At 27.2% G+C, this 15,406-nt stretch overlaps 2 protein-coding genes and 1 pseudogene across 4 annotated transcripts; all 3 read right to left on the bottom strand.

Moving 5' to 3' along the window:
- Positions 1-980: 980 nt before the first annotated feature.
- Positions 981-2,557, bottom strand: LOC124923879 (probable sugar phosphate/phosphate translocator At1g12500). The gene has a single exon (XM_047463862.1). The coding sequence runs from the start codon at positions 2,369-2,371 to the stop codon at positions 1,313-1,315; it is 1,059 nt and encodes a 352-aa protein (XP_047319818.1). The 5' UTR covers positions 2,372-2,557; the 3' UTR covers positions 981-1,312.
- Positions 2,558-4,241: 1,684 nt separating this feature from the next.
- On the bottom strand, positions 4,242-8,948 carry LOC124927757 (probable transcription factor At4g01260). 3 transcript variants are annotated; one of them, XR_007098430.1, is made up of 3 exons: positions 7,876-8,948; positions 7,653-7,790; positions 4,242-4,368 (listed from the first exon to the last, which is right to left on the bottom strand). XR_007098430.1 is itself a non-coding variant. In XM_047468223.1 (2 exons), exons 1-2 carry the CDS (start codon positions 8,884-8,886, stop codon positions 4,331-4,333), a joined length of 1,272 nt encoding a protein of 423 aa, XP_047324179.1. In that variant the 5' UTR covers positions 8,887-8,948; the 3' UTR covers positions 4,242-4,330. The 3 variants fall into 3 exon arrangements, 2 of the variants coding, with proteins under 2 accessions (XP_047324179.1, XP_047324180.1); XM_047468223.1 differs by having other exon boundaries at positions 7,653-8,948; XM_047468224.1 differs by lacking the exon at positions 4,242-4,368 and having other exon boundaries at positions 7,407-7,790.
- A 1,947-nt stretch (positions 8,949-10,895) lies between these two features.
- On the bottom strand, positions 10,896-11,289 carry LOC124928211 (annotated as a pseudogene).
- Between the last annotated feature and the right edge of the window lie 4,117 nt (positions 11,290-15,406).

Consider the following 15,406-nt stretch of genomic DNA (forward strand, 5'->3'; position numbering starts at 1 on the left):
TTTTATCTATATTATATTATATTATTGATATAATATAATATATTATAATAATATTTGATAAATATATTTAGAAATATATTATATTATTGTAATAATATAATATATTTTAAAAATTTATATTTTTAAATTAATAGTCATATAAATAGATTTTTTTAAACAATTCTATACAAATTATAATTTAAAAATAATTAATATATAAATTATTAAATATTATTAATAATATCTAATATTTTTAAAAAATAACTAATAAAAATAAATATAATTAAATTATTACATGTTTACCGGTTAAATCGTTAGAAAAATAATTTAACCGAAAACTGAACCATTTAACCGATAAAAAACCAATTAACTAGAAGCGTTAGAAATATTTAACCAATAAAATAAAACCCATAAACTAGGGTTTTTTTTTTTTTTTTTTTTAAAAAAAAAAAACCCTAATCTGAGCTAATCTGAAGTCTCTAACTAGAAAGAAACTGTAAACTTTCAATGTTAAACAATGTTACCAAATATTAAAATAATATTTTAAATTAAAGTATAGTTTAAACTTTATAGGATTAAGTGAAAAGTTAAATTATTATTTAAAATTTTTTTGATGAAAAAGGTTTTTCTTTCCTCTATTAAAAATAATATAAATTGAATTAAGGTCTTGATAGGTAGGATTCTTATCATTTACTTTAAACAATAAACTCTTCTTTAAGTAATAAAAACAATATAATAACAATAAAGTGACTTTATAAAAAACAAACCATTTTAAAAAAAATTAAAAATCCATCTAAAAATATTCCAATTTCAAAACTTCAACTTGTTTTGTTTCAATTTCCACAAATAAACATTTGCATATTTTTGGAAAAAAGTCAAATTTATTCAAACAAATCATAGAAATGCTTGTTTACACATATATAACAAAATTAGCCAAATTCTAACAGGAAATTATAGAGGAGTTCATAGCTATTTTGCCAAAGAAAGATTGATTATTACAAACAACCAAATACATTATAATTGAATAAGAACACAAAATTCACAAACAAAATTTAGTCACATTTAATGTAATTCAATCAATACCCATTGACAAAGAACTGTGTTTGGGCAATATGGTTTCATTTGCAATTCAAGTTTTGGTAGTGAATTGAGTGAAAGAGATAGAGACATTGTAAATGAATGACCTTCAATCTACAACTTCAACAAATTCTATACAGAACAAAGATGATCACTTATCCATGGAAAATTTAAGGCATATAGAAATAAAGGATCTAACCCGTGTTTGTATATGCTAATTGATAGGATCTTGGATCTTGAATCTTGAATCTTTGAATCAATGAGCTGTGATTTTGGATCTTTTCTTAGCTTCACTGTAAAGCACAACACCCATAACCGTGACAGCAAAACCTGTCATCCCCATTACAGTCACCGGATTCCTGAATATCAGCACAGACACAACCGCAGCCACAGCAGCTTTCGCATTCCCCAAAACCTGCAACGTTAGAGCGCTCGTATGCTTCGTTACAAGGAAGTTTGTCAAATTCACCAAATACGCAATGGTTGCGTTACCAATCAGTAAGAAGACAATGAACCAATCGCCTTTCGATTTCTCAATTGTAACCGCTAGTACATTCCCTTCAATATACAGAGTTAAAGGAAGTAAAATCAAAGCAGCCATTGGAGCCATATAAAGCAACAGATTCATTGAATGCAATTTCTCCGATTCTGATGTTAATATTATCCCTTGAACAACCGATTTCAACGCTCTTCCCGCGGTTGATCCAACGCAGATAATGAATCCAAATAGATGAAACAGAGGCTCGCTATTACTAGCGAGAACAATGCCGAGCACTACCGGAAGAAGAGCGAGGTAAACTTCAGCTGATTCCTTCTTACAAATGATGAGAAAAGCGAAAATCGCGGTGAAGAAAGGCGTAGTGGCGCCGATTGCTTGATTAAACGAAACAGGAAGGTAACGAAGAGATGTATTACCACAAACAACGGAGAAACAGAAAATGACAGAGAGTGCGAAGATCTTCATAAACTGACGGCGAGATAGGATTTGCTGGAATGGAACGAATTCAAGCCATCTAATGGCGATAAAACTATAAGCGGCACATGAAAGCATATGAAGCATAGTAAGGAAGATCGGATAACGAAAACCGTAAATGCTAAGAAGATACTTGTTAAGAAGAAGAACACCTATGTTTGAAAAGTACCAGGATCCGATTATAGCTGCGGTCAATAGGTTTGGAGATAGGAATGATGAAGAAACGCCGCCGTTTCGTTCTTCTCCGGTTGGAGTTGCCGGAATATCGAGAACCTGATCTGGATATGATTCCAGGCGAGGATTGCTGTTCCGGCGAGTAGTCCATGACTGAGCTTCCACCATAGATAGAGCTCGATAATGCAGTTATTTCTCCTCTTCAATGGGAGATTGGATCTGGATTGGATTCTGCCTTTTTGAAGAAACTCTTGAGCTACTTACTTCTGAATGGTGCTGCTGGTGGATCTAAACGGACGGTGGATATGGAGAGATGGCACGTGTGAATGTTTCTAGTCGTTGGATTTGATTAGGGAGTTTGTCGGTATTTTAAGAGAGAGGAACAAACGTCAAGGGACTTTCTCTCTCATGTCATTATAAACTTATATATATCAACAACTCCTAAATTCTTGGCCTAGCCCTAAAATTCTTGGACTAGTTTTCATAAAAGATTAATTTTATTCTACTTATTTAATCTAAAAGTTACTTTTTATAAAATTAAATAATTTTTTTTATCTTATTCAAATAATAATTAAATCAAGTTTTTACTTTACAACAACACCTAATTATATAATGAATCAAATTAATTTTTTAAGTTCAATAAGATTTTCTTTTGTTTAGTGAAAAAATATGAAAAAGATACATTTTTAATAATAAAAAAAATTAAAAACAAAATCAAATTCAATTTATATTCATCTAGTTGCAAGAAACCCACCAACAACATGGGTAAGCATCTATTTGTTTTCTTGGATATGCGCTTCAAGGTTGATTTACATTGTCGGTCATTGACGATTGCTTTCTTAGTGTGACATATATATTTTTTTCCGTTGTTCATTGTTTTTAAAAAGTATACCCCCAACAAATCATAGTTTTGATAACCGTTCTGGTCGTCAACCCGTAATTTTAGGCGAATTTCGGTCTAAAAAAGGGTCGGCTATCGTTTGATCTGAGGAATATGAATGGAAAATTTTCGGTTTGGATTTCGGTCAATCCGTCCAGTTGAACCGGATTTTGACCGGTTCAAAAGGTAACAGTTTAGAAGTCAAAAACCGGACCGTTAGTTCAACTATTTTGCGGTCGGACACCGCGTATTTTTAAACTTTGAAAAAAAATACATTAAGTTTTTTTTGGGTGACTTGAACTAGGCACATCCCCATGTTCCTCACAAAGAAAATATCAATAGAGAAGTATCCTACGAGTTAGTTGGGAAGAATTGAACATGAAATGTCAGTTAAAGTTTTTGACCAATCCTTTGTCAAAGATCATTCCACTTGGGAGAAAGTAGGAGTCATACATGGGTTATTTAATTATAAAATTATATTTTTTTAAGGATTATTTTTCAAATGGGACAAGGAAGGGGACAATGTCTGGGATGATCTACATATATTAATGAACACCGAAGCACTTGAAGAGGCACCTACCTTAGAATCTCGCTTTGGTGACAAAAATTTATCTCTCTCTTGACAAAAAAAAAAAAATTGTAAAAAAGATTTCATCGATTTTCCTTCCTCTCCCTGTCAAAAAACAAAGGGGGAAAAGCGAAGGGAACCTAGCTATTTTTTTAGCAGCAAAATTTTGTTTAGAGTAAGAAAAAAATTGGTTCGTTCTCAGTTTACACTAAACATTTAAAAATATTATAACATCGTTAATATATGATAAAAATAGAAAAAAAAAAAAAAAAAATTTATGTAGGTGACATATTTAACTTTTTTTTCTCTCACATATGTATTTAAGACAATGATGTTGAAGACTAAAATAATAAAGTTGTTGCTCATTTGACTTCTTCATATTTAGGTATTGTTTGTTTGTGTTGTGTTCCCAAAATCATCTATAAACATTCAACAAATATTGAGGAGAGGAATGAGCAACAATCTCGTCGTCGTCTTAATATGTAACATCGTCATTAATTCCAAATAACCCACATCAATCAAACAAGGCCTTGAGTTCCACAGATTTTGTAATATAATATTTTTGGTCTTAAACTTTTAAAATAGGTGTTGGAGGAGAATCTTGACTGGGAGGACATCCAATGGTCACAAACTGGTGTGTTTTTGGCAGGAAAGGAGTATCTTCTTGCTCGTGCACATTTCATATCTCCTTGAGTGAGGCTTCATCCATTGCTTGTTCTAAGCAAACATTAGAAACCAAGTTCATTTTACAATTGGATATTCTTAAGATGTTAACATATCAAGGATTATTAAGTTATTTTCATTGTACTTTACACCATAGATTTGAAATCCTATTTTGATTGTATTTAATGATGACAAATCTCCTAAATTTCCATGCATGTTAATCTACTCTCATTGCCAATTTATAGTTTTACAAAAAAAAAATCTTTAGAAATTAAGTTTAGGCTGTGTTTTGATAACAAAATTATTTTGTTTTTATTAATGGTCTTAATTATAATACAAAATACTACTCATACAATAAAATGGAACGTAACAGTTGCGTCGTATTTTGATAAATATAATAGTAGTACATTTTATCAAAAATATATTAAATATATAACTATATATTGATTTCAAAAAAGAAAAAATACTTGTAGTCGTATTGATATAATCTTGTAATTTTGATACGAATAAACAAATATTTTTTTTTAATTTAACAGTATTAAAATGTATCCTCTTTTCATAATTAGGTTATGATTGAATTTATAATAAAAAAATTAAAATACTAGAGATAGAAATGTTGTTACTATATATATATATATATATATATATATATATATATATTATTAGATATAATATGAAAAGAAAAAAAATAATAATATATTATTATATAATATTAAGGGAAAAAATTATTATATATATAAAGAGAAAATTAATATATTATAAGGAAATAAATATAATATTATACAATAAAATAAATATTTTATAATATATAATATGTAATTAATAATATTATATACTAAATTTTTTTAAAATGTTGTTACAATATATTTAGGGTCATTGATATAAAAGGAATACGGAGAAAAAAAAAATTATTATAGTAAATATAATATGAATAGAAAATAAAATTAATATATTATTATATTATATATAATATTAAGAAAAATAAGTAATATATATTATTATATAATATTAAGAGAAAAAAATATTATTATATAAATAGAGAAAAAATTAACATATTATAACGAAATAAATCTAAAAAATATAATATTTAATTTAACAGTATTAAAATGTAACCTCTTTTCATAATTAGGTAATAATTGAATTTATAATAAAAAAATTAAAATACTAGAGATAGAAATGTTGTTACAAAATATATATATATATATATATATATTATATTAGATATAATATGAAAAGAAAAAAAATAATAATATATTATTATATAATATTAAGGGAAAAAATTATTATATATATAAAGAGAAAATTAATATAGTATAAGGAAATAAATATAATATTATACAATAAAATAAATATTTTATAATATATAATATGTAATTAATAATATTATATACTAAATTTTTTTAAAATGTTGTTACAATATATTTAGGGTCATTGATATAAAAGTAATACGGAAGAAGAAAAAAAATATTATAATAGTAGATATAATACGAGGAGAAAATAAAATTAATATATTATTATATTATATATAATATTAAGAAAAATAAGTAATATATATTATTATATAATATTAAGAGAAAAAAATATTATTATATAAATAGAGAAAAAATTAACATATTATAACGAAATAAATCTAAAAAATATAATATTTAATTTAACAGTATTAAAATGTAACCTCTTTTCATAATTAGGTAATAATTGAATTTATAATAAAAAAATTAAAATACTAGAGATAGAAATGTTGTTACAAAATATATATATATATATATATATTATATTAGATATAATATGAAAAGAAAAAAAATAATAATATATTATTATATAATATTAAGGGAAAAAATTATTATATATATAAATAGAAAATTAATATATTATAAGGAAATAAATATAATATTATACAATAAAATAAATATTTTATAATATATAATATGTAATTAATAATATTATATACTAAATTTTTTAAAAATGTTGTTACAATTTATTTAGGGTCATTGATATAAAAGGATTAAGGAGGAAGAAAAAGAATATTATTATAGTAGATATAATATGAAGAGAAAATAAAATTAATATATTATTATATTATTTATAATATAAAGAGAAATAAGTAATATATATTATTATATAAAATTAAGAGAAAAAAATATTATTATATAATATTAAGAGAAAAAAATTAACATATTATAACGAAATAAATATAAAAAATATAATATTATACAATAAAATAAATATTTTATAATATATAATATTAAAAATTTAAAATTTACTATATGCAATTGCATTACTCTTGACAACAAACACCCTCATCCCTCACCTTGTTTGATGTGATTGGGTTATTTTAATTTATAAAGTTTCAAAATATAAAATAATAAAGACAATAAATTTTAAATAACACATTATTTTTTTAACTAAAAGAATTAATTTGTGATACATCAATTAGTGAAAGAAATACTATTTCAATTATCTAATTAAAGATAGTTACTTTTATAAAACTTGTTTAATTGAAAGAAATTAGTGATAAAAATAATGAAAGAAAAGTTACCATAGACAACCCCATTTGTAAAAATAGGGGTGAAAAGAGAATCCTATTCAACCAATGTAGCAATGAAAACTTTATTCTTTCTAAGAATCCAAAATGAAATGGAAAGAGATCATTAGAGATTGCAGAAACAGAGGAACATTCAGAATTAGCTACTCGGGCCTCCACATGGAAACAAAACAAAGAATTGAACAAAATTTTGAAGAATAGGTATGTTTTATAGATGAAATCTCCAACTTTGTAGAAAGGAATACAGTGTGAATCAATGCCCTCCAGAATTTGATATGAGAGAATAATCATTCATCAAATCCATCACTATTTGGAGAAGGAAGAGCTGTGTGGAAGTCGATGAGATGTAGAAATTGAGAAGATGCCTAAATAGTATAACACCAAGTCCTAAATTTGACCAAATCATCCAATCAAACTCCTAAAATTCTCATTCAATGTATTGTTAACAAAAACAGACCACAACAGAATTAAGGATTGTTAGACTTTTTATTTACTATGAAAGATTTTAATTTATCCCAAAGAAGGTAAAACTTGTTTTCTTCAAATAAGGTCAATGCATAACATTTGTCCATATATATATTTTCATTACCAACAAAGCATCGTCTTAGTAGAAACTATATATATTGCCCATTCAAAATATTCTTGATAAAACCAAGAACCAAAAACTGTAAGATCATGCACAAATGGGCCTATGTAACCAAAAATAAGCTAAAAGTTCATAACCAAAATAAACCAGAAATTCAAAAACCAAAATGAAACCAAAAACATTGTCTCCAAAATGTTACCAATTACTTACTTAGATTTATGTCGGATTGCAACGCTTCCAGGATAAAAGATGTCTTATCTCGCATGTAGTCCAGTGTCAGCATTTTAAGCTCCAACTCCTTCACTTGTATCTGATTCAACTTGTTGTCCAGCTCCATCTTCTTTTCACCTGTTATCAAAGGTGAACCGTATTTCAAAATAGCATTTTCCAAGTTGGAGCCTTCTAGTGCTGATTGTCTATAGAAAAGTTCAACCGCGGATAGAGTAGAATCAACAGCAACAGCAGCAACATCAACTTGAACAACATCAACCATCTTTCCTTTCTCCATAACATTGTCGCTGCCCCAGATCTTTTTCGATAAATCAAAACAACTCTGGTCGTGAGGTTTTGAGAATTTTCTATCAACTCCAGTTTTACTTTTCTTCTTCAGATTAGTCTGAAACTTCTTTTTGATTCTTTTCACTTTTTCACTCAACTGACTTTTGGTGAGATCTACTACATGAAGAGACCCTTTGATAACGTTGTAAAATGTATGCATATCAACTGATGAAGGAGCAATCGCTTGTTTTTCGGCTTGATCGATCAATCCTTTGAGGATTACAAGTTCATCGTCTTCGCTCCATATCCGCTGGAAGAGCTGTTTTTTGGCATCTTCTCCCTTCCCTTTCAAGTCCTTTTCCAGATCTTTTTCCTGCTCTTTTTCCTTCCCTTTCAAGTCCTTTTCCAGATCTTTTTCCTGCTCTTTTTCCTGCTCTTTTTCCTGTTCTTTTTCCTGTTCTTTTTCCTTCTTCTTCTTCTTTGACTTCTTTAGAGTGGGAGAATCTTCCAGCCTCGGCCTCTTAGAAGAAACCCCAGCAGAATGCTGTAAATCCGTAGATTGTTTAGTAATGGGTTTTTTGGAAGATTTTGAGGGATCCCCCATCATCGGCTTACTAGATCCAAGTTTCGGTACAGGAACTGACTTATTTTGTAAATCAATTTCAGGCTCAGACTCAGATTCACTATCGTCGTCCTCAGAAGAAGAATGGGTTTGAGGAAGAGGGGTTAATTTCTTCTTCGGTGGAGGTGGAGGTGGAGGCTGGCTCTTTTCTGCCTCTTGATCCGTATCAGAATCTAGATCTTCTTCTTCTTCTTCGTCGGACAATGGACGTTTCCTTTTTTCCTCCGCCTCAGCTGCTCTACGACGCCGCGCCATCTTTTCTTCTTCCTCGGACGATGGCCGTTTCCTTGATCCCTCGGCCTCTACTGATTTACGACGCTTCATCTTTCGAAGTAGATAAGAAGAGAATTGCCAACGTTAGTTAGGGTTAGGGTTTACTTTCTAAGAAAACACTGATATTTCAAATCACAACGAATACTCTCTCTCTATATATAGGCTAATAAGTAATAACATTGGTAAAAATAAAAAAAAAAAAATTATATAGTCCAAGACAAAAATAAATTACTATTTTAAATTTTTGTAAGCTTTTTCAAAAAAATTATATTACACGTCATTTGAATGGAGTGACTTTTCACATTTTTAATTATAATATATATATATTGTTTTAATATAGTGTCTTTTCAAATTCTTAATTATAATAAATATTACCCACATATCACTATAACCAAGAAATTTATTTCACATTATTTAATACAAAATGTTATTTCCAATCTCATTTTTCATCTTCAGATCCTTCTCCTATTATCTTCAAATGTTTTTATTTTTTTTTTATATTATTAAAATGTATGAATCTTTTAAATAAGAACACGAAACATATCTTTTATAAAATTAAACGATTTACATTGACTTAATAGTTGATTGGGTGGGTTTGATTTTTTTAAAAAAAATAAAACAACCACATCTCAAAGACAAAACAGAACCAACTCAAAATCAAGCACAAAATTAGACCCACTTCGTGGATAGCCTAATGACCCTTTGTAAAAACAATTTTTTATATTTATTTACCTTTCCCCCCCTTCTTTTCCCCTGTTTCGTTAATTAAATAAATAAATTAAAAACCAAATATATTAAGTACTATTTTTTTTAATGAAATTCTTATGGCTCATGAAAAAATTATAATTGATTGAATGAAAACAACTTAATGTTCAACTTATATTGTTGACTCCAAAAATGAATATAAATGATGTAGTTGGATTAACATAACCATTTTTTATTTATTTTCATGGTATAAAAAATAAATTTATGATCGGTGTTACAATTAGGGTTGAAAAAAAATACTGACATTAAAGGTATATTGAAAATATTGTACCGTAATATATCGAAAATATCAATTTTTAAGACACTGAAAAAAAAAGATAAGGTATAATACCGATATCGAAATTATTGATACGGTAAAGGTATGAGATTTTTAAAATTTTGGTATATCGATATATACCGAAATTGTATTTATAAGTTAATATATATATATATATAATATATATATATAATAATATATATATATAATAATAATATATATATATATATAATACTGATAAGAAATAATTAAATAGATTTAATATGGATTTAATTATAAAAATATAATTTTTTAATAATATTAAAATATAATTATACAAAATAATATTCCATATATGCCTCCCTATCTTACCTATGAGATTGAATTTTTTTTTAAGTTAATACATTTTTTAGATATCAAATTTATAATACCGTACTGAAATTAAGGTATACCGAAGTCAAGATAAGATAAATGTATGAATGTTTGTAAACCGATTAATATCAAAATCAAGGTATACCGAAATCAAGGTAAGGTAAAAAGATGAATTTTTTGCCTACCGAAATTTTAGGAAATGTAAGAGGTATGAATAAAAGATTAAAGTATATCGTAACGACCTACCCCTAGTTACAATATAACTTTTTCTACCTCAATAATCCATTACATATTATTGATCATCCTTTATTATTCATGCTTTATATAATATGACATTATTATCTATTTTAGGATTATTATCTATTTTAGGGTTTTTTTTTATCTTGATAAATATTTTTCTAACACAAATTATCACCACCTATACCAACTCAATAGATTTGAAACTGAATCTTTAAGGCAATATTCTTATCATGAAATCTGTATTGAATCCATTTATTATTCTTTCCCTTAGTCTATATTGTGTCTTGTCAAAACTCATAAAATTGTACGGATAGTTTCTTTCTTTGGTATTTGTTTTTAGTTGATCTTGATGATTACAATAATTTGAGATTAAATGGGAAATAAAAATTAATTTTTAGATTGTTTGTACTTTATTTAATCTTATATGAATTATATTCTAAGTTAGAAGAAGTACAACTAATTAGAAAAAGTGAATGAATAAATGAACACAATTAATCGAAAAGCATAGTATGCATATAAATAGGCCTAGGAATTATATTAGATTAGTTTAAACATGGGTATGAATATGAATGCCGATTGCAACAACGAGGATGGTGTAAACACAAAAGTAGAGAATGGCGTGAATCAAGATGGATATTCCGCTAGTATACATGTTGCCAAACTCGATGACTCTGGTTCTTGCTGGCACCTGGAAGAGCAATCTCGGGCGATAGAAGTATGAATAATCCAATTGCAACCATCACAGGCCCCCAATCAACATACATATTTTCGAAGATTTATGATCGATGATCACTACTTAGTCTAAATGTTTGTACAAACTTTAGAAGAAAAAAAAGTGGTATAGATATATGACGATGATTGATCAATGATCACATGGATGCCTATATAATATATGAGTGATGGGCTTTTAACAAAATAACTTGCTTAGCCATGAAGGTGAATGATGCAAAACTTATTGGATAGTTTGGTTGATAAGTGGGGAAAGGTATGTAATGTTTAATCCACACCACCTCCCGCAAAAGCCACCTTCTGCCTGGGCGGAGGAGCAGATGTTATTTCTTGATTGATCATGAAAGTCCCAACAACTCCTCCGCTTGTGGGTATTGTCGAGTAATTATTAGTTGAAGATGATTGAGGCTTGGTTCGGTAGATAGACGACATGACTAGCTTGAATCCCTTGCGCTTGCGACTGCTTGATTGATCCATATTCATATTTCTTCTTTAGTATGGTAAGTAATAGTGTGAGTGAGTGTTACAATGGGTAGTGTGTGTAGTTGTGGTGTATATATATTGGGAATTCGGATGAAATGGTAGCTATGATATTAGATATAAAGTTAACTCACACCCATACAAATATCATAGAATATAATTGGATCTAACCATTCATGTCTCAAAGATGCCACTCCCACTTGTATTTTTTTAATAACATATTCATTACTTATTTATTTTGTCATAATTAATTTATTGTAATATGGTATTATGATGAAGTAAATAAGTTATATTATTTTATTCAAGAATGTCATTTTTGTAGGATAAAAATTAAATAATTTATGTCACAAGTTGTTACAAGTTTTTTTACCTAAATTTATTCTCGAACCTTCTTAAAATGAAAGTGTTTTTATTCAAATTCAATGTTTTCTAAAATAACACATTGTATAACTTTAAATTGTTATAATTTTAAAAATAAGAGTCAACATCAAAAGAAGAAGAAAAAAAATGCAGTCCTTATTTAATAATATGAGATTTAAAAATAATCCAAACACAAGATAGAAATATGAAATATTCAAAGTTTTTGTGAATGAAAATTTAATTATTATGATTACTATGATCAATATCGATTTTAACTCTTACGATATGTACTGATTTAATTTGTTTTTATTATTTTTAGTTTGATGTTGATTTACTTTGGAAAATTTGTGATATATAATGTCATAAATTATTTTATATTAGTTATAGTCGTATTTATAATATTTGTGATTTTTTGTTGGTTGATTTAATTAAAAAGAATGTATAACTTTTCAAAAATAAAAAATATTGCTTTATTGTTTGACATGACAGATAAAAGAAAGGGGAAAAACTAATTAATTAACAAAAGAATTTTAGCCTAATTAGATATAATCTATATAATAGCTTATCCAAATAATTTTATATGAAAGAGATTCTTAATGTTATAAATTATTCTAACCACACTACTGCATAAGAATATATAAATTTGCAAATCTTTTCCTCTTTTTTATATTTTGTTTTAATTGGGAACCAAAAACACAGAGTTTTTTTAATATGTTTATTAAAATATTAGTTAAAGTAGTTATATAATGATTGGTAGACATCAAAATATAATATCTTCAATATATTCCAGTCAAGATAATTAGTTAAAAAGCTTCAATTAATTATGTAGTTAATTAATTAAGAAGGAGTTAATAATAATTGTATACAAGTAAGATTCACAATACAAGATAAGAAGGAAGTCTGTTTTCATATATATATATATATATATATTATTTTTATTCACCACTCTCAATTTTTTATTTTTTATTTTTAGAGCTTCCATTTTTACTAAAATAATTCAATTCTCATTATCAGTTTACATACATAAAAATACTTGAAATCAGTTAATAGATAAATATTATTAAATTTATTCATATACACAATTAAAATATATATCAATATCTCAATAAGAATAAAAAAAAATTTATTTTATTTTTATTTTCTTGGTATAAATGTAGGCATTTTCAAATTGAGTTTTTTTTTTTTTAATATTCTTTTTTATAGTTTACATTATTACTAAAGAATATTCTCACTGTCTTCTGAATAGGGTTATTTAAATAATTTTATTATTATGAAAAGTTGTATTATTTGGTGAGAAGGTATTGATACATCATATATATTTTATTTTTTAAATAAAGAAATATTTTAAGTTAAAAAGTGGTTAGATATTTTGTTTTCAAATAATGTTAATTAAGAATAATTATAGTGCATTCTCAAAAGAGTTAATTAGGGCTAATTGGGATAAAATGAAGAGGTGGATCGATGTAGTGGGATTTGGATATGGAATTAGATACTCAAATAAATCACTTTAATGAGACATCTACTATTCAATGTCCATAAAGTTACCAAACTTTAATATTTTTTTTGTCAAATGCATGAGGATAAACAAGCCCATTTTAGTGTGAATATGAGAAAAAATTGATCAAGCCAAAAAATAAATAAATGTGCCATGTGTAATATGAGAAGTTGTTATTGATTTATTGTGTTTTTCAGAATATTCAGTTTTTAAGCATTGAATGATAATTTTTGTTCTGTATTTCAATATCTTTTATATTCATAATAGTTGAGACAATATTTAATTTGATTTTATCTTAGTCTAATCAAATTAGGGATGATACCCATGGGTACCTGATAGTCGAGTTCGGGTATTTTAAATCGGGTTCGGAGTCAGGCATGAGAAGGGGGGGGGAGAAATGTCGGGATTGAAGAGTGTGCGAAACCAAAATCCTATTCAAATGCTTCATCGTTACAAATATATCATAAATACATCATTTGATTTGGTTTTATCCATAATTCAGTACAAACATCGTCATAAATATATTACATTCCAACTATAAATTTTTTATATTTCCACAAAAATAGTATTTTTAACGTTTCGATATTACTAATTTTAAAATTATTTCTTAAAGTTGTGTTTCTTTTTCTTCAATCTTTATAATCTTATAAATTTTTTAATCGGATAATGAGGTACCCGTTGGGGATCAAGTATCCGACAAATCGGGGATGAGGATAGAAGTAGAGATACACGTCGGGTTCGAGGTCAGAATCAGGTAGTGAAATAAAAATCGAGTTCGGGGATGAATACTTCACTACCCGGATATGGTACCCGTTGTCATCCTTAATTCAAATATTAGATAGAAATAAAGTGATATGTACATATATATTGAAAATATATTTCATTATCTAATTAATCGTGAAGATTGTAATCGAATGATGAAAAACTCATAAAAAAAACAATAAAGTTCAAATTATAACATCATTGGTCACAAGTTATTCATTATCAACTTAAACATCATACAAAAACCACTTAACAAATGTGATAAACGAGAGAGTAACAAATCAAAAACTAAGTAAACATCAATTTCAACACAAATCAAAAAACCAGTGAGCAAGTAGACTATAATCCGACTTCTCTATTGATTTGTTTATCTGATCTTTTTCGGGCGTAGTTGATATCCTAATGAAGTTTGTACACCTTCATGTCTGCACACGATTTAGTTATCCCTGTTTTCCTAGACTTATGTCGTTTCAATGCGTTTCAAGTTTGATAACGGTCATCATTTGTGTTCTAAATTCATTCTTTTCCGTATATTTTTTAAATAAAAACTCTATTTCCTAAACAACCTAATTTTAAAAAAGAAAAGAAAGATATTGTAGACCCTATATGTTTCTCTTTTACAAGGACCAATGACTCAAAACAAAAGAAAAGCATCTCTATTATGAATGCATGAATTAATTATATGCTCATATATAATCTTTTTCTATCTACTAATTAATTGTGTAATTGTTGTGGCTACATGATATTGATCGACGTGTTAAGATGAAGTGTGAGAAGAAGATGAAGCTCAATAGATGCATTATTTAATGTCATGAATTTCATTTACTTTGAGTTCTAGATTCTTCTATCTTATCTTTTACATTGAGAATCTTTTATTAGTTTTTCATATATCAAAATTAAGTGAGCTATATGTCACGGCCCATTGGTATGGGGTGCACATGTCAAGCCTACAAGGTGCATTTTCTAGAATATTCATGTCTTGGGTCATTTCTGGAACTCTCTAGAATCCTCTAGGAGTTCTTGGATTTTTGTTGGTCATGGAACTCTCTAGATTTATCTAGGAGTTCCCCTTTTATGAGTGAGGTCATGGAACTCTCTAAATTTATCTATGAGTTCCTCTTTTGTAAGTAGGG

This window comes from Impatiens glandulifera, chromosome 2, assembly GCF_907164915.1.
Source record: "Impatiens glandulifera chromosome 2, dImpGla2.1, whole genome shotgun sequence".
Classification (NCBI taxonomy): Eukaryota; Viridiplantae; Streptophyta; class Magnoliopsida; order Ericales; family Balsaminaceae; genus Impatiens; species Impatiens glandulifera.